This window comes from Astyanax mexicanus, chromosome 22 (assembly GCF_023375975.1).
Source record: "Astyanax mexicanus isolate ESR-SI-001 chromosome 22, AstMex3_surface, whole genome shotgun sequence".
Taxonomy (NCBI): domain Eukaryota; kingdom Metazoa; phylum Chordata; class Actinopteri; order Characiformes; family Acestrorhamphidae; genus Astyanax; species Astyanax mexicanus.
The window spans coordinates 6325731-6346403 of record NC_064429.1 but is presented as its reverse complement, the minus strand read 5'-3'; the positions used below and the strand labels follow the sequence as shown (position 1 = coordinate 6346403).

General features: G+C 37.6%; 2 protein-coding genes across 2 annotated transcripts in view; both read left to right on the top strand.

Annotated features, from left to right (window-relative positions):
• The first annotated feature begins 382 nt into the window (after positions 1–382).
• On the top strand, positions 383–16453 carry abcb9 (ATP-binding cassette, sub-family B (MDR/TAP), member 9). Its single transcript, XM_049470355.1, has 11 exons — positions 383–1710; positions 4507–4621; positions 6026–6156; positions 7431–7636; positions 8397–8594; positions 10165–10293; positions 11148–11336; positions 12801–12974; positions 14160–14319; positions 14609–14745; positions 15761–16453. The coding sequence occupies exons 1-11, from the start codon at positions 1047–1049 to the stop codon at positions 16049–16051; spliced, it is 2394 nt and encodes a 797-aa protein (XP_049326312.1). The 5' UTR covers positions 383–1046; the 3' UTR covers positions 16052–16453.
• Positions 16454–18565: 2112 nt separating this feature from the next.
• The window catches only part of vps37ba (VPS37B subunit of ESCRT-I a), a 28356-nt gene continuing 26248 nt past the window's right edge, over positions 18566–20673 (top strand). The window contains exon 1 of the mRNA XM_007238730.4: positions 18566–18782. Coding sequence (XP_007238792.3) covers positions 18678–18782 — 105 coding nt within the window. The 5' untranslated portion in view covers positions 18566–18677. The remainder of the gene's footprint in view (positions 18783–20673) is intronic.

The following is a 20673-nucleotide window of genomic DNA, read 5'->3' as shown; positions in this document are numbered from 1 at the left end:
TTCTATATTATTATTATTATTATTATTATTATTATTATTATTATTATTATTATTATTTTATTTCATCAGTGCCTTTCTGGCACAGAAGACACCATACAAAAAGTGCAATAAAAATTACAATAAAATTAAATATTAATAAAAAGAATTAAAATTTTAAAAATGTCGTGTTATAAAACATAAAAAAATATTATTATTATTATTATTATTATTATTATTATTGTTGTTGTTGTTGTTGTTGTTGTTGTTGTTGTTGTTGTTATTATTATTATTTATACTTTTTTATTGTTAATTGTCTAAACATTAAAGATTTAATTAAATAAGCCTTCTATTTGTCCTCTTGTGACATTTCCAGCAGAAGTTTCTCTTGGCCCCGCCCTTCTTGGCTCTTTCCACCTATAGAGAAAGGCGTTAAGCGCGGTCTCTTTGTACGTCACTCTGCTTTGGACCAGTCCTGATTTGAACACGCCCACTTCTGTAAAAACACACCAATCTCTTCGCACTTCCGACTGACTGCGTAGCTGCATGTGGGCGTGCCGCTATCTGATTGGAGCGCTCCATGGAGGGGGCGGGGCTTCCGTACTGTTTATCTGCTCTCCTCCAGGAAGGTGCTCGTGTGGAGAAAGTGATCTATGAAATTGTGAAGATTCAGCACCGTATTAATTCAGAAAGTCTTGTTTTTTTTTAGGACTTTTAGGTATCCGCGGTCACTGTCACTGGTCAGTCTGTTAAAATGTGCTGCAGGAGATACGTGGGTTTGTAGCTAAAGCCGAGTACGTAGTGCGCATGCGCGTGTGTGCCTAGAGTTGCCGGTATGTTGTTGGACTACTGTAAGATCAGGCTCGTGACTGTGTGTATCTGTAATCAGAATAAACAGACTGTATCTTCTGCTCTGAATACAGGTTGAAATATTTGAGATCAGGCTGCCCATAGTTTTTGGACACTTGCTGGTGTTCTGCTTCCTGTAGATGGTCTAGATCTGTAGACCATCTCCTGCAGTACTGCTGTCATTCATTCATTCTAGACCATCTCCTCTGTCCAAAGTGAAGATGAGGCTTATGGTCATTGTCGCCTGCAACCTGTCATTCATCTTCATAGACTTCGTGGTCACCACCGTCCTCTACGTCCAGGGATCAGGTCTCGATATCTTCACTGATGACTTCCAAGACTTTAGCCTAACCCACTCCGTCCTTGACCTTTGGGGCACCCTCATCGTCCGGGCCAGCCTCCTCTTGGGTGGCACCGCTGGGGTGGTCTGGAACAGGAGCGATGGCCCAGGAAGAGCCGCCAACCTGAGTACGCTGGTGGTCCTGGCAGGCCTCACAGTCCTGACCTACGCCCTGGCCAAGCTGCTGATGTTCTCAGAGGAAGGCGAGCTCATGTATGACCCCTGGTTCCTCGGACTCTTCTCCTGGACTTGCGTGGCCTCTGTGGGCACCATGTTCTTCTGGAAGTTCCTGACCAAGATGCCAGAGCACGGTGTCGCAGATGGAGACGAGGGTGAGGACCAGGAGAGGCTGGTGGACCAAAGAGAAGAGGTGGAGAAAGAGGTGGAGGAGGAGGATGGGGAAAGGAGGACGAGTGCAACGGAGAAGAAAGGGGCAAAAGGGCAGCCCAACTCTGGGGCGACGGTGGGGCGACTGCTGTCCTACTGTAAGAAGGATTCAGGACTGCTGACTGTCGCCTTCTTCTTCCTTTTGCTGTCTGCTGTGTGTGAGTAGCCCATAAAGATCTTTTCCATCCAATGTTTTATCCAATGTCAGCCCATAATTCCCATGGGGCTACCCATACCCCTGGGCATCACACCCACAACCTTTATCTTATAGACCCAACACTTATGAACCTTTAATTTCAATGCCCAGAGTTTTTTGCCACATCCGTCCATAGCTGACAGTCCCAGAGAGTATCATCCCATTCCTCAATAATCAATAATACCAGCCAGGGTTAGCGTAATACACCTCATTGCATTAATAACAGCTTAGAAAAAGAAGTGGTGCTACCAAATTCCAGCCTGAGAAACATGCTGGTGGTAGTTTTTGTCCCAGATATTATTTGCAGTAATAATCCAGTAGTACTCATTATATTAGAAAACTCTGCTTAGGTGTATAAATGAACAGCTGAGAAACATGGTGGTGGTAGTTTCTTTCCAATATTTTTATTTTCAGGAATAATCCAACAGTAATCATTACATTAGAAGGATCTGCCTATGTGTGTAAATGAGGAGCTGAGAAACATGGTGGTGGTAGTTTCTGTCCCAAATTATTATTTGCAGTAATAATCCAGTAATAATCCAGTAGTACTCATTACATTAGAAAGCTCTGCTTATGTCTATAAATGAAAGGCTGAGAAACATGGTGGTGGTAGTTTTTCCCAATATTTTTATTTTCAGTAATAATCCAATAGTAATCATTACATTAGAAAGATCTGCCAATATGTGCACATAAGGAGCTAAAAAAACAAGGTGGTATTAGATTTTGTCCCAGATTTTATTTGCATTAATAGTAATAATCCAGTAGTATTTAGTACATTAGAAAGATTTGCCAGTGTGTGTAAATGAAGAGCTGAGAAACATGGTGGTGGTAGTTTCTGTTCAAGAGATTTATTAGCAGTAATAGTAATAATCCAGTAGTAATCAGTACATTTAAAATATCTGGCTAAGTGTTTAAATGAGAAGCAGAGAAACATGGTGGTGGTAGTTTCTGTCCCAGACATTCATTTTAGTAATAGTTATAATCCAGTAGCAATTAGTACATTATAAAGCTATAACAATGTGTGTAAATGAGGAGCTGAAAAACATGGTGGTGATAGTTTTTGTCCCAGGTTTATTTGCAGTAATAGTTATGATCCAGTAATAATCAATACATTAGAAAGATCTGCCAATGTGTGTAAATGAGGAGCTGAGGAACATGGTGGTGGTAGTTTTGATTCCGGACTTTTATTTGCAGTAATAGTAATAATCCAGTAGTAATCATTACATTAGAAAGATCTGCCAACGTGTGTAAATAAGAACTTTAGAAACTTTTTTTTTTTTTTTTTCCCAGAAATTTTCATTAATAGTTATAATCCAGTAGTAATCAGTTTATTAGAAAGCTATAACAATGTGTATAAATGAGGATCTGAGAAACATGGTGGTGGTCGTTTCTGTCCCAGATTTTCTATTCTGTAATAATCCAGTAATAATCAGTACATTAGAAAGATCTGCTAATATGTGTAAATGAGAAGCTGAGAAACATGGTGGTGGTACTTTCTCTTCCAGACTTAATGACTTATTTGCAGTAATAGTAATAATTCAGTAGTAATCAGTACATTAGGACATATACTCATCACACATTTTTGAGAACACATCGGTACCTGAGGACTGATTGGAGAAAGTCGTTAACCGAGTGTGTTTTACAACTGCTAACAGTTACATTACACATGGCTGTGGTGTTGCAGCTCTATTACATCAGAGTTACTCACTTGTATTACTTACACTCTTACACACTGACTCACTAAACAGCTCACCCTGTTTCACACTCAGGACAGTAGATTGTGCAACTCCTCCTTCATTTAACAGTTCTCAGTGATTCCATACAGTACAGTACAGTTTAGTATTCTCATTAAAGTATTCTTATAAAGTTCTATATTTAATGTAATACAAGCTTTTTCTTTACCAATTACAATTAGCCTCACAAAATGGTCTTAAACTGTGTGGAGATTATCAAAAAAAAAACATGTCATTATATAACACATAACATATAGTAGCTATTTAATTTTTTATTACAATTAAATTTTCACTATCATAACAATTGACATTTTTTAAATGGGAAATAAATAATCTAAATAATTAAATACAGTGAAAAAGTAATATTCATTTCAAATATTTATATAATAATAAGAAGGATAAGACACTATACTTATTATTTATTTATTTATATTATAGTGAGCAATAGCCTACGTAGAATACTTTTGTTTCTGTAATTAATATACTATATATTATTAATATATCACAACGTATTGTTATTTTATGTATTAGAATAAGTTATAGTATATAACATTGTTGTTATTAGAGATATAACAACAATAATTATTTTTACGAATGAATTACACTTAAAATAGCTTTGTGAGATTGTTATTATATGATTTTTCTTGAAATATATAATGTAATCTGTGTCGAAATATATGCCCAGTTCAGTATAATCTTCAAATCTAAATTTTATTAATTGCTTTTTTACTTGTAATTTTGGTGAATATGTTTGCTGAGCCTGCTGGACCTTCATTATTTGAACTGATGTAGAATGAGTCGTTCATATTCACATTCTTCTTTTTTTTTTTTCTGTAAATTTGTGATTTTTCCCCAAACTATTTATTTGTCTATACTGAACAGTTATTTAAAGGAATCCTTGATCCAAAAATGCTAACATTGCTTACAGTTACAGCGGTGAAATATTATTGGTTTTGAATCCTCTATATTTTATTTCTAGCTATAATTAATTTCTGCTAATTGCTGTTGTTTTTCTGTTTCTACAGGCGAGGCCTTCATTCCCTATTACACTGGACAGGCTATAGATGGAATTGTGATCCATAAGAGTATGCAGTTCTTTACCAGACCCATGATTATTCTGTCTGTGCTCGCTCTGTTCAGGTGAGTCCAGCAGATCCCTCTCAGTTTAAGCCTATTGACCTGTTACTGGCGCAGCACGCTACGCAAATGGCGCAGCACACTGTAACCGACGCCACGGACATTGTGACTGCTGAAAGAGCAGCTCTTTCTCCAGAGAATGTGAACATTCTCATCTTCCTAAAGAAAAACTTTAAAATAAAAAAATAACAGTTGTTTTGTCTAGCCTCAAATATGTTAATAGTTTTGGTACTGTCACAGTTTAGCCCATGTCTGTCTTCTGTTTCTCCCTCGTTTGGTCTCTTGTGCTCCTGCCCCTCTGTTTTCCTGTCAAGTGTTCCCAGCCATGTGCTTGTGTTGTTGTTTTTGTACCTGTCTCCACCCTAGCTCCGCCCCAGCCCTGCCCTAGCTATTAGTGTTCTCACCTGTGTCTTGTCTGTAACCCCGCCCCCTCGTCATCCAAGCCCAGGTGTTTCTCACTCTTCTCATGTATTTAAGCCCCTCTGTTTGAATGTTCAGTGTCGAGTCTTTTGTATCTCTTGTATCTTTGTATCCTTGTCTTCCGTGTACTCTAGTTTTGTGTTCCGTGGTCCCTGTATCCAGGTCTGTCTTGATATTGTAGTTAGTTTTCATAGTTTGTTAAGTATTTGTTTCTAGTGTAATTATAGTCATTCTGTGTTTTATTTATTTAGTTCATCATAGCCTTGTTTTTTGTTAGTTTTTGCGTTACCTACGTTTTTGTTTACTGTTTTATTTTATCTTGTTTGTTTAAATATAATATATTTGCACTTACGTCCATCCCTTCTCCCGCGTAACAGGTACCTTAAGGAGCATCTTTCTCTCAGATAAAGTTAATAATATATCTTTATTAAAGAAAAAAACTTCTCATTCTCAGGGACCGAGTCTTATTTTTCATGTTTAACTGTTATAGTAGGATAGAGTTCAGTTTGTTAAGGCTCTAATTGTTCTATTATTTTGTACATGACTGTTCCTGTATTTTATTATTATTTATTTTGTTATGTTGCACATTGCTGTTTTAATAGTGCACACTGCTGCTACCAAAAAAAGCCACTAGATGGCATTACATATATATCTTAATTAAATTATTTAAATTTGACCATTAGTGCCTAATGTGGTGTATTACAGATCACTTGTATCACTTTGCATCACTTATATCAAGCCCACCTTTTGAAATAAGATACTGTAAATTTGATGAATCAAACCAATGACTGACCATAGACTAATCTAAAACTGGCATAGGCCTCTCTGCTGTAAAAAAAAGAGAAAAAAGAAAATCGAGAATCGAATCGATTCGTGACATTAAATCGTGACACCCCAAGTATTTTTATTAAAACGTAATTGAAAGGCGCATCAGTGCCCTGTGATTCCCACCTCTAGCTAATTTACCTCCTCTGTTTCTCTCTGTAGTTCTCTGGCCATTGGGTTCCGCGGAGGCGTGTTCTCCTTGACCTTTGCCAGGCTGAACATTCGGCTGAGGAACGTCCTGTTCCGATCGCTGATGCATCAGGAGATCGGCTTCTTTGATGCTAATCATACAGGTAACTTATTTCACTGTTTATGTGGAAAATAGTTCTTAGAATGAATTTGTAGTTTCTCCCACTGTTAAAATACATTATAGATAAATATGTAAATTAACACTGGGTCTTATTACAAGAGGGTGTAAAAGTGCTGTAAGACTTTCTGTAAAAAAAAACACTGCACTTGATCATACACCAGCAGATTTCATTCAACAGGACAGTTGTTTTTTATATAATATTCTAATTTTCTGAGACACTGATTTTTGGGTTTTCATTGCCTTTAAGCCATAATCATCAACAATAAAAGAAATAAACGGTTAACAAAACAAAATAGATCACTCATGGGTCTGTAGAGCACAACCCAAACCCTTTAAAAATCTCCAATGAATCAAAAAAATGTATAAAAAATATTAACACAAACTTATGCTATAATACTTTATCAAAGGTCTCTTTCCATTATTGAGAAAAAAAAAGTGTTCTGGTGTTTCTGTATAGCCCTGCTTTAGTTCACTGAATTAGTGATCTCTAAACAAAGACAAAGATTTTGGCTCTTGCTCATAAATATTCATACATGCAAAAAGATAAAACGCCTCTGATTGGCTAACAGCACTGCAGGAGAGAACGCTGAACCTGTTTTTCCCCCACAGTCAATTTTACAATTCTAAAACTCAAAGGATAAAATAAAATGTTTTCAGAGATACAGCCTTAGTAAATAGATTTTACCATTAAACTTCACTTAACAAGAGACTCTCAGCTTCACTCGGCTCTCCAGCCACCCACACCCCCCACTGCCTTGTCAAACTGTGCTTTCCTAGTGTATATTTAAGGTCTCTGTAAAACACAGAATCAACCGGAGATCCTATTTAAACCTATAGTTACTTACACAAGATAGCTAACGTTAACTAGCTCTGTAAACAGAAGCTCTAAGCTCCTCCTTAGTTAACCAGACAGTGTCCGCTCTGCTGCAGCCTGGTTTTAGCTCTGTCTGTGGGCGGTCCTGTGCCAAGGTGGGCGGGGCCATGCATACTAATTCACGGGTTGACGTAGTGACTGTGTTTTTCTGAATATTTTCTTTTACTAGCTACTGCAGATAATAAAGGTTGAGAAAGAGTTTAATGCGCAGCATCATGTACAACTCAGAGAGACCTACTGTATTTCAGAATACAAAAGAACAAGAAAAAGTAGATTTTAGTGGAAAAAGATATTTAATAATTGAAGTTGTCAGTCCCTATCCTAGCCTGTCAGCCGACTGCTGTATGATCGACCTTGTGAATGATTTATGTCACTCCTCACAGGTGACATCACTTCTCGACTGACATCCGACACCACGCAAGTCAGCGACCTGATCTCCCAGAACGTCAACCTGTTCCTGCGCAGCTTCGTGAAGGGCGTGGGCTTCTTCATCTTCATGTTCGGCATGTCCTGGAAGCTGTCCCTCGTCACCATCATGGGCTTCCCGTACATCGGGGTGGTCTCCAAACTCTACGGAGAGTATTACAAGGTATTATATAAACCTTAAAAGAAACTCAAACCCTACACCCCGCAAGTCTACATTCACACATGTACCTGCATCGTTTAAATAGCAACAGCGCTTCCGAATATATCTGGTGGTCTAGAAATGAGGTGTGTTCAGGTGAATTTTCGGCATGCTTCTGTCTTGACAGCAGAAAACATAGATGCGCCACTGACTGATTAAAACCCTGACAACAGTCAACACAGGGGCGCTCAAGCCCAACTTTTACATCAACAATAAGCAGAAGTAAAGTGAATTAACATTGCTGTTCCTGTGAATCAGCTGCTCATGCACCTTCACAGTGTGAACGCTCAGGTCAGTTTACTCTGCTGAGTAGTTCAGAAGCGCTGCACCCCTAAAATAGCTAACCGCAAAAGTCAGAGCGCACTGCCTCTTAAAGGGAATAGTAAATAACAAGCTAATTGGTTTATTTTATGTAACACCTAAAACACAGTGTATTTCTAATATATAGTAGTATTATTATTTCCATATAAAATCAAATAAAAGTTCCAGTAAACATATCTAAAATGTGAAATTCTATCCAGCACAAAGTTTAAATAAAAGTAATGTGCAAACTTAGAATAAAAGCTAAGAATAAAAATTATTTAATAGCATAGTACTCAAAGTAAAATATATTATATTTAATATTTTAAGATACTTTGTTTATGTTTTATTTAATTAATTAAGCCTAATTAGTAAACCTCTGTATTGTTTAATTTGTTAATCTCTGTTTGATGTTTCTGTGCAGAAATTAACTAAAGAGGTTCAGACGTCGCTGGCTCACGCTAATAAACTGGCGGAGGAGACGATATCGGCCATGCGGACGGTGCGGAGCTTCGCTAACGAGGAGCAGGAGGCGGAGTCTTATTACGACCGTCTGCTGGAGGTCTTCAAACTCAACAAGAAACAAGCGCTGGCCTACGCCTGCTTCATGTGGTCCAGCTGTGTGGGTATCATTCAGTAAACGTGTATTTTATATGTCATAATAAGGGCTGGGCGAAAAAAAGATTGCAATATGCTTCTAATATATGAGCGATTCTGTTCTTACATAACCATTTCAGTTTTTCTTGTACCATATTTATTGCACTATAAAGCGCACAGTATTATAAGGCGCATCATCAATGAATGTCTATTTTCCTAGATAAAGCACATTTTAAGAGACACTATAAGGAACTTCTAATTCAGCAGGTCTTGCTGCTGGGTGGTGGTGGGGGGCGTAGCTAACCAAGTTAAATAAATCTAAGCTAAGTAAACAAAACTGTAATAAAAAAACTTTCTTTTTAAGTCAAACGACTTCTGGATGGTAATGTACACAGATTTTTCTTCTGAAAATCTCCTGTTTATTTGGGTGAGTAAAGCAGTTTCATTTATTTACAGTAAGCTTAGATTCCTGAATTTCTCCAGCAATAAGTATGGAGCATTAGCATTAGTGGCTAACCACACCAGCAGTGCTAGCCAGGGTTAGCGGCAGGCTACAGGCCGATAATACTCACCTCTGAAGATGGAAATAGAGGTTAGCAGCTAACGCTAATGCTTCTCCAGTCCCGGTGCTGGAAAACTAAAGTAAAACTCTATATCGCTGTACTTCAGCAGAGTGGCTTTACTGCTTCTTAATACCTGACTTGTAGAATTCCTACATAATGAACACCGGATTATAAGGTGCACTGATGAATTTGGGGAAAATTAAATAATTTTAAGCGCGCCTTACAGTGCAAAAAATATGGTAAACAAAAAAAGGGATGCACAAGCAATTGTTTAATTAACGTTTAATTAAAAACATGATTTAGTTTTTGTATGAATAGAAAGCAGCCCTCTTTCATGCAGTTTTTATATTACACATGGTGAAAATTGGGTGGTTCAGTCTAAAGTGCTAACACTATGATTGGGAGATCACTGGTTCGAATCCCGGTCATGCAGCTGCCTTAGTCCTGAGAGAGCACAATCACTCCTAGGGTGATGTGGATCAGCAAAAGGCTGCGTCTGTGAGCTGATGTATCAGAACCGAGCCGCTGCGCTTTCCTCCAAGTGCATTGTGATGCTACTCAGCAATGCTGCATTAGCAGCAGTTGGAAAAGTGGTGGAGTAATAATAATGTATCGGAAGAGGTGTGTGCTAGATTTCACCCTCCTTGTGTTGGGTAGATATACAGCAGCTATTCAGAGTTGCAGATGAATGGGTGAGACAATTAGCCTAGCTAAATTGGGGAGAAAAATTGGAAACAATTCTAATTTGTTAGTTAAATATAAGAAAAAAGTGTAAAAATTGTAAATTACTGCCATATAAAAGAATCCTGCACAGGTTTCTGACAGAAGCACAAGCCTATCTACTGAGATTCACTCTGGCAACTTCTATATGTAAAGATACACAATATTCACTATCCCATTTAAAAAAAAGGCATTAAACAATAATTCTATTAATCAAATTAATTTAATTAACCTTCCAGCCCTAGTTCTAATGAACCAAAAACAAAAAATGATTTTTTATTTTCGCTTTATGCCCTCTTTCCTTGGTTTTAGATATCAGAGCTGGCTTTGCAGGTGACGATCTTGTTCTACGGGGGACACCTGGTGGTGACTGATCAGATAAGTGGAGGAACCCTCATCTCCTTTATCATCTACGAGCTCGAACTGGGTGAATGTCTGGAGGTTAGTATAATAATCCACATATAAACACATATAATCACATATCATCATGTGATAACATCATGTGTTAATGGACAGATATACAGTACCAGTCAAGACTAAATACATGCAGTACAAATACTTCATTACCTTAGTTTTGGTGTTGGTTATCTTTACTTATAAAGCCTCGTTACTCCTATTACCTTCCGGCTTCTCATTATTCAATAAAACCCCTATCCAGATAAATCTCTCCATCCAGATAGAGATAGAGTGAATCTGATTGTGATTGGATGTAGAGAAGTATAAACATATACCATTCTGACTCCCTATTGGTTTCTACTGTGATCCATCACACCTGCTTACGTCACACAACCACCCCCCCAACACACTCCAGCAAGAACATAGCAGATGTATGTAGTCTAGTATGAAGATGATCCGTGCAGAGACTCAAGAGAACTCCAGACAAACTCCAGTCCAACTAAAGCTTTAACTTTAATATATTTACATTCTACTAAAATACATTCATTTACAATCAGCATATATGCAGCTGAAACACCAAAGAACAGCCTAGTGCATCTCATATTATATTATCAACATTAACATTTTAATAATAGAACATTATAGTCATTATAGCTTTTAGCCTAAGCTTTACTTTTTCACCTTTTTACATTACTTTTACTTTTATACTTTTATAAGTAGTTTTGAAATCAGTACTTTTACACTTTTACTTAAAGAGTAAAAAGCTTAAGTTTTTATTTCCTTAACTTCTACAGAAGTATTTTTTAAATCCTAGTATCTATACTAATACCTACAGAGTAATGAATTGAGATACTTTTCACACCTTTGACGATGCTTTTCCTGTTGTCCTTGTGTTGCAGAGCATAGCGTCGGTGTATACGGGGCTGATGCAGGGGGTGGGAGCAGCAGAGAAAGTGTTCGAGTACATTGATAGGAAACCCATACATGCTGCTGATGGTAAGGAGGCTCCAGACTCCTTCAGCGGCCTGGTGGAGTTTAAGAACGTCACTTTCGCCTATCCGACACGACCAGAAACAGAGATCCTGAAGGTACAGCTTCTCATTCTGTATCTATCATGTCCAAAACCAGCAGATGACATGTCTCTCCAAACCATCACTGATCATCAGTAAATTTTACATTTAATTTGTAAATCAGAGTCTGGAGGAAGAGCGGAGACACACAGTCCAAACTGCTCGAGGTCTAGTGTGAAGTTTCCACCAATCAGTGATGGTTTGGATAAAGAGAGTCATGTCATCTGCTGGTGTTGATCCACTGTGTTTTATTATCAAGTCTAAAGTCAGTGCAGTTTTGTTTTCCCACAAAATCTTACAGCACTTCATGCTTTCCTCTGCTACTGACAACTTTTATAGAGATGCAGATTTCATTTTCCAGCAGGATTTGGTACACTGCCCACAGTACTGCCAAAAGTACCAATTGGTCTTATATAATATTCTAATTTTCTGAGACACTGATTTTTGGGTTTTATTGGCTCTAAACCTTAATCATCAACAATAAAATAAATAAATGGATTAAATAGATCCTTCTGTGTGTACTGCATCTATATGATAGATAAGAAACCATTCAATAATATTCTATATATAGTTTTTTGAGATGCACTTATATAATAGACTAGTCATGTCTTTGTACTGTAATCTACAATGGACATCATTTTAGTTTATTCTTTTAATTGTTTCCTTTAGTTGTTTTTTTCTTTTCTTTCAACACTAATCGAGAACTGTTGTCCACCAGAACAGATCATAAACCAGCCAATGAAACACTAGCTTAGCCCCGCCCACTGCAATGGACAAAATAAATAAATAAATAAAATCAGCAACTCAGTCATAAGGGGCAAAGTATCATTATTTAATAGATAGATAGATAGATAGATAGATAGATAGATAGATAGATAGATAGATAGATACTTTATTGATCCCCGGGGGGAAATTCTTGAATTTAATACTAATTCTGTATAATTTAAAACACTTTTTATCAGTGTTTTATCAACGATTTTCCTTCCATTTTTTCCACAAAAAAACTGTCAGCTTTGCGGGCGAGCATGCCGTGGTTGAGCGCTAGCCTGTGCTAAGCTAACGCTGCTGCTGATGCCGTTGTTGATTCTAAGCTGTCCTATGTATATAAATTATTAAGTTACTCGGCAACGCGTCGTGAGCGGAGTGAAACATGTTTAGTGTGAGAAGGCCATGATGTTATCACAAATATCATCACGGCTAGAACACTTCTCAACCAATCAGATTGTGAGGTTGGAACTAACTGTTATATTATAATTTAATATAGATATTATATTAGGAGAGTAGTGTCTTATTTTGTGTGCATTACAGACAGAAAACTGCATTCTTATATATTTCCATCACTGGAACATATAATTTGGGTCTGAAAGGGTTAAATCTAAAGCAGCAAACTTCAGATGTAATTCTTGTGGAATAAGAGGAAAATTGTGTATATTTTATTTTGACAATTTTTAAAAAGCTTAGCCATGTATTTTTTTTTTTTAGAACGTTTCCTTCAGCGTTCGTCCAGGAGAGGTCACTGCGCTGGTGGGTCCTTCAGGCAGTGGGAAAAGCTCCTGTGTGAGTCTGCTGGAGAACTTCTACTCTCCTCAGGGCGGTCAGGTGCTGCTGGACGGCCGGCCGGTTCAAACCTATCAACACAACTACCTTCACTCCAAGGTACCAATCTCTTTTACGAGAACACTACCTAATACTACCTAACACTGGGGGTATTTTGTACATTAATTAATTAATTTATTTATTTCATTTTCTCACTTCCTCAATAAAAAAGTTAATATTCTATTTTTTTCTAAATAAAAATGATGTAAAATAAGATGTAAAACGTGTTGTTTCAATTTAAAAGTAAAAAAAGTAAAAAAAGACAAAAAAAAAAAAAAACTGAGAAGATGTGGAGCTCTGTAATCACTGTAACCTCTTAACTCAATTATTACATACAATCAATTATTCAGTAACCAGCATGAATTATTCAGTATCTACTACTGATTATTTATTTTATATGAATTGTTAAGTGATGTTTGTAAATTATATTTTAACTACAGTGACATTCAGTATATACAGTACCATTCATCGGAGATCCTATTTAAACCTATAGTTACACACAGGGGTGGGTAGTCCAGGTCCAAAAGTAAAAAATCATCCCGGGGTTTTGTTGGCTGAGCCGCCCAGGCATTTGGAACAAAACCTTTGGAATAGGTTTTTACTTTTAACTAGTGTAAACAGAACTCTTCTAAACATACACCTACCTATCTTAATTCTAACCATTTGTTGCTTAGCTTTGAGTTACTGGGAAAAATATATAAGGCTGATGTGTTATTCGCACAAATAACACAGAAAACAAACGGCCATGCTGTTTGTAGTGCTGTTATTTAGCTCCTATCTGACGAGACGATGTCGCTTCGGCACTGCCTGTGGGCGGTCCTGAGGAAAAGTGGGCGAGGCCATGAACGACACGGTGCTTTTCCTGACCGACTTGTTTTTCTGAATATTTTCTTTTACTATCTGCTGCAGACAATGAAGGTTCAGGAAGAGTTTTATGTCATGTGCAGCATTATAAACAACTCAGAGACCTATTTAACAAAGAACAAGTAAAATTTTAGTGATTTTAGTGGAAGGACACCTTAAATATAACCTAGCACCATCAGCATGTGATCACTTACACTAATGGTGGTGGCTATACTGTATAAAACAACATTAAAATGATCTGGTATCGACTGAAATTAAGATACAAATCATCATCTTAAATTTTGCCCATATTGTCCAGCTCTACAGTATAAGGCATTCAGTGTCAGCAATGGCTGCAACAGTTATATTGAAGATAAGTTTCTTCTCCGGACTCTGCTGCAGGTATCGCTGGTGGGACAGGAGCCAGTGTTGTTTGCTCGTTCCGTGCAGAAGAACATCTCCTACGGGCTCGAGGACGTGCCGATGGAGGAGGTCATCTCAGCTGCTACCAGAGCCAACGCTCACGACTTCATCTGCAGCCTCACCAAAGGCTACGACACAGGTCAGATCCATTATTCTCTGATAACAGATTTCAACAGGTCTTAAAATGGACACGGTGCTCAACACTGACATGTACTGAATATGTGTGAATGGTATTGATGGGGTGGAAATTTTCTTTAATAGTAATAATAAATAATTAATTTGGTAGATTAGCTTTAAATAGTAAAAGTATTTTAATTGTAATAATAATACTGAGCATTTTTTAAATGTATCTATTAGCTGCAGGTAGAAATGCTAGTATTTTGTCTGTTTAATTTTTTTATTGAATTAATCCTGTGTGTGTGTTGAAGGCGTGGGGGAGAAAGGCACTCAGCTGTCCGGAGGGCAGAAGCAAAGAGTGGCCATCGCTCGAGCTCTCATCAGGAACCCCCGGGTGCTGGTGCTGGACGAGGCCACCAGTGCGCTGGATGCAGAGAGCGAGCACGTGGTGAGTAAAAAACATGTGCACAAGAATACAGCGTCTTAAACAGTTAATCAGTTAGCATCATGCTTAGAGGGCTGCTGTAGCAGTAACCGGTTTCAGATTATAACACAGTGAAATATTTTTTTTTTAATTAAAATTGGTTGTGTTGGATTACTTTAAACACCCTGTGAATTAAAGCAGGGTTTCTCAACACTGTCCACAACTATCAGCAAGTAATCCAGCTCTGAAAAACTGCTAGCACCATGATTAACGACAAACATATTCTTGGGCATTCAACAACTATAAGCGAGTAATCCAGCTCAGAATGACTAATATCACATTAACATCACAACTAACACACTAAATCCAAGTCCGCAACTATTCAATATTTATATATAATATTCATATAGTTGTGAATATTATAAAATATAGCTGCTAAAATCATAAAAAAATCATGTTTGCAGAAACTAAACCCCCATATAAACCTTGTAGCAATTTAGTGCATCTATTGTCTGTTCTCCATCATATTTATGAGAATTCTGTGGGTTTTTTTGTTCGCTTTTTTTTTGTTCTGTTATTGCTTTTATATAATTCTTATAAAAATTAAATCATACCTTGACTTTTTCAGGGTAAATAAAACAATCTTAAATCGTTGCAACCCTAGACCTTTTTAGCTAGAGTACCTTAGCAAAAAAATGTTTTAGCAGAAATTACCCCCCCCCTTTAAAATCTTGTAGCAGCTATTAAGTGCATCTGTACTGTCTGTTCTCTATCATATTTATGAGAATTATGTGTTTTTGTGTTCTTTTTTTTTGTTCTGTTATTGCTTTTATATAATTCTTAAAAAAAAAATTACCTTGACATTTTCAAGGTAAATTAAAAATCTTATATTGTTGCAACCATAGCACTTAGCTACAGTACATTAGCTTTTAATCCTAATTTAAAAGCAAATAAACTAATGTTAGACATTCAAAATGTCTTAAATATCCATGTCTGCGGTTCTTCACCAGTCTAACACCAGTCCTGTGCTTGGTTCCAGGTTCAGCAGGCCCTGAATGGCGTCATACAGAACCACACCGTGCTGGTGATCGCCCACAGGCTGAGTACGGTGGAGCGAGCCCACAGTATCATTGTGCTGGATGGAGGGGCGGTGGTGGAGCAGGGGCAGCACGCCGAGCTCATGGCCCGTGGTGGGCTCTACTTCAGGCTGGTCCAGAGACAGGTGCTGGGGAGCGAATCTGTGCCGAGAGAACCGGTACGGAGCCAAGAGGCGGGAAAGGAGGGGGGAGACGGAGAGAGCAGCGAGGAGGAACCTGAACCAAACTACTGAGGAACTGCAGAAACTCTAGAGTCGTTAGAAGTAGCATTATCATAGCACTGGACAAAAGTTTGGACTCTACTACAATACGAACTTTTCACACAGAACTTTTCCCACTGATATTAAAACCGTTACAGAATCGCATCCGTTAGCAATATGCTATTTTTGCCTTTAACACTATCAAGCTTTAAAGCCCCACTAGGTAGGATTTTCTATATTTTTTATCTTTTTAAAGAAGTAAAATTACAGCTTGAAACTCACTGCAGCGCTGCACTGAGGTGTAATAGGAGGAATAGCGGTGCTCTCGTGTCTGTGCCGGAGCTCCTCTGAGCTCAAACCAGACTCTGTAAGCTTTCTGAGGCGGCCGCGACCAACGCTCGCGAGAACTGCGACCTGCTTTCCGACCTTTAGTTCTAACAGAATAAAAGAATAAATACAAGGTAACCGCATGGCCTCCAACCATGGTTTTGCAGTGCAGATATTTCCAGTTACAGCTGAATTCAAGCATTTAAATTCCAGAAAAATTCTCTTATATATCTTTTAAAAACCAATTTAAATGTCTGAGTAAAGGGCCGATTACTTATTATTTTCTTGGGGTTTTGCGAGCTCGGCACTCAAGACTCAGCTCTTGATTGGTTGGGTTGCTGATGAGGGCGGGGCTGGTGACGTCATGGACCCTGCATTGTTTAAAATTGCGATTATATATATATTGTTGAAAAAAGAACATTTGCAATGTAAGATTTTTTAAATATCATGCAGCCCTAGTTCCAACCCTGCAATGTGAGGCTGAGAGGCGTTCTATGAGTGCCGTTATTGCACAGTAATGCACAGTAATTTAAGCTCTTTGTGTATCACTCTGTTTGGTCACATATTGGTGTAATCTAGCATCGATGTCAGAGCTGGGGTCTTGGGTTCAATTCCCTATCTGGGCGGGGTTACCATGTTCTTCTCTTGTCTGTGTGAGTTTTTCCAGGGACTCTCAGATATCCAAGATATCCATATGCCCAAATGTAGATTGGCACCAAACACCAATCGGACGATACCTCAGACAGAGGGCATTACATGCGCTGTTTCAGTAAAAGAATTTGGAAGAAAACTTAAAGTAAAAGAGACCATTTCTAGCTACATACTTCACCTTCACCTTCATACTTCAGACTGCAGTGTTTAACTGGGACAAACACAGCAGTGTAAAGTAAACAGTGGTGAATGCTGGTGTTCTGAATGCACAGTCTCAGTGAATGGAGAATAATCACCTCAGCACAAACATTCCCTCAGTGTGTTCTGGAGACGGACTAAGGACTGGAGGTCGTTCTGCTGAGGAACTCACCCAACGCCCATTAACCAGACTGGAAGAACCTCCTCCCAGTAAACCAGTAAGATTAGGGCGAGACTTGCAGGCTGACCTAAAGGTGAAACTTGGGTCTGTTCCACTAGGAGGTGTGATATTGCCTACTCCCTGCTCCCTACCACATAACTGCTATGCAAAGTAAAAAATCTTTAAAAAATAATAATTAAAAATTAAAATTGTTCCACCAGGTGCTTGTTGGTCCAGGCCTGGTCCAGAATCTCTGTTCACATTAAGGTTTGTACCTCCAGACATGAGGCTCTGAATAAACTGCATGCATCAGATTTTGGTGCCTTCACTGTGTTGGTTATAACAATATTATAATGAAGAAACTGGCACTCATCAGGACCACCACAGGAAAGGAAGAGCAAGAGTTTTACCTCTGTTGCACGGGATAAGTTAATCATTTATGACACTTTTAAGTTACTATATGATTCCTAATGTGTTCTTTGTCAGTTTGGATGAGTTTAGTATTCATTTACAATGTAGAAAAGAAACATTTAATAAGAAGGTGTCCAAATGTTTGACTGGTACTGTATACACCTCTGGAAAAAATAAGAGACCACTTAAAAATGACACGTTTTTTTTATTTTACCAAATTGAAAACCTCTGGAATATAATCAAGAAGAAGATGGATGATCACAAGCCATCAAACCAAACTGAACTACTTGAATGGAGTGGCATAAAGTTATCCAAAAGCAGTATGTAAGAATTGTGGAGGAGAATATGCCAAGATGCATGAAAACTGTGATTATAAAACAGGGTTATTAACCAGATATTGATTTCTGAACTCTAAATACTTTATTAACTTGTTTTCTTTGCATTATTTGATGTCTGAAAGCTCTGCATCTTTTTATTTTTTTGTTATTTCATCCATTTCTCATTTTCTGCAAATAAATGCTCTAAATGAAAGTATTTTTATTTGGAATTTGGGAGAAATGTTGTCCATAGTTTGTAGAATAAAAGACAAATGTTAATTTTACTTAAACATATACATATACATAGTAAAATCAGATAAACTGATTCAGAAACTGAAGTTGTCTAATTTTTTTCCAGAGCTGTATATATAAAACTAGCTAGTATTCGGAACTGTGACGCCCCCCGCATATGTCCTTCCTCCCTTCTGTGCGCCCTCGGTAGGCTGCGTGTAGCGCTGTGTTGGAGCGCGCCCCTCTTCCGGCTGAGTTCTGTAGGTTAGTTAGTGGGCAGTAGGCTGGTGCTCGGGCTCCGCAGCGTGACTGTGTGGTTGTGGGTCCCGCTGGAAGTTGTGAGGAAGGCCGGGCGGAGAGAGGCATGGCCCGGTTCGGGAACAGGCTGAGCGCCTTCTCCATCTCTGAGCTGATGGAGCTTCTGGAGGACGATGTGAAACTCAGCGCTATAGTGGAGGAGGTGGACGAGGTGAGCGGGTCTCTCTCAGCCTGAGAGAAAACTCTCTTTATTCGACGGAAAGTTCGCTGTTTTACCCGGTTTATCCTTTAACTGTGTGAATCTGTCGTTGATACGGATTAATGAATTTATTTAAAGTCGAATTAAAGCTTTTGGAGAGTAAATTTACCTCAGAGTTTAGTAAAGTGTTAAAGTGTTTACCCCTTTAACCGCTGTGGAGAAAATCTGTCTGCGCGAGTCTTCATATATAGTAAACTAACAAGCTAAACACTAGCTAAACTAGCTTAACTAGCTAAATAAAATACTCAATGCAATACTCAGTCTAAAATCGAGGTTAAACACCGAGTTCTTGTGTTTAATCCTCTCCAAACATTGACCTCATTTAGCAAATTAAAAAAACTTTACAACCTAAAGTTTCTTCTCCAAACTCAAAATTAGCTTTAAAATCTGTGTTGGCTATTAGTTAACTAGCTTAGTTAGCTAGCCCTAGCTAGGTTAATGCTAGTAGTTAAAGAACTGTCACAATAATCGATTTTTTGGACGATAAATCAAACCGAAAATAGTTGTGGTAAACAATGTTTTTGTAGGAAAGCACCAAAGCGTAAAGTTTTTGCCCAAAATCGAACAAAATGAAACCTTGAACAAATGAAAAAAAAAATCGAACAAATGTTAAAAAAACATTTTTTTTGTAGGTTTTTGTATGTTTCTTTTATTTTTATTATTAGTATTTTTTTTTACAGTGAATCATTGCTAAAATAGTTGTGGAAAACAATATTTTTGTAGGAAAGCTCCTAAATGTAAAGTTTTTGCCCGAAACCGAACGAAATGAAACATCAAACATTTTTTACCAGAGATTTTTTTTTTTTGCCATTTTTTAACAATTGAAAAACTAAATTAAATCACCTATTATCTGTGTAAGTGGATCTGTCATGATTACCGATTTTTTTTTTGGTCCAATAAATTGTTCAAAAAATTGTTGTGGTAAACAATATTTTTGTAGTAAAACACCGCAAAGTAAATATTTTGTCAGATTTCGAAACAAAATGGAAAAAAAAAAAATTCAGAGACATTTTTTTTATCATTGAATAAATGAAATAAATCACAATTACAAGTACAATTAACCGTTCAAAAAAATTGTTTTGGTAAATTTATATTTTTGTAGGAAATTTGTAGGAATCCAAACAAAGTGAAATATTTAACATGTTTTTTTTAGTAAACTGATTATTTGAATGGTAAACAGTTGCAAGAACAGTTGTGGTAAACTATATTCCTGTAGGAAAGCACTAAAACACTTTTGCATAAAATAAATGGCCTAAATGCTTGTTAGTAGACCTTTTATGATTACTGATTTTTTTTTTCCAGAAAGTTTTGAGCTAAAGGTTAGCTAACTAGTTTTGAGGCGTTACAAAATGGAATTTTAGAATATCTATTAAACACTGACCTTTTTAATTATTAAATACTGTAAAACTCCTATATTAAATAGAACTGAGGCTTTACCACTTTGCTACAGAGCTGTTTTATATTAATGATTATAACACTTAATAACTTCTTCATTTTATTGGTAATGAAACTTAAGTAGACTTGAACTATGGTGGCGAAATGTAAACCAGGTCAAAGTGCTCCAGTTCTGGTTCTGTAGAATAAGAACCATCAGATACAGTGCAAAACGAGAATCGAAACGAGAACAAAAGTTTTGACACATGTGCCGTTTTCCTCATTACTTCATGGTTTTGGTTTCAGTTATCAGGAAATGAGGGAACCGGTCATACCTGAGATTCTCACGTACGGTTAGGATGAGTCACACGGGTATCACAGGTCTTGTGATACAAAGTCATGTCTGGATTGTGAGAACGAGGTGCCTGACTTTAGTTTGAAGGACTCTGGTTCCAGTTTTAAGGGCTGA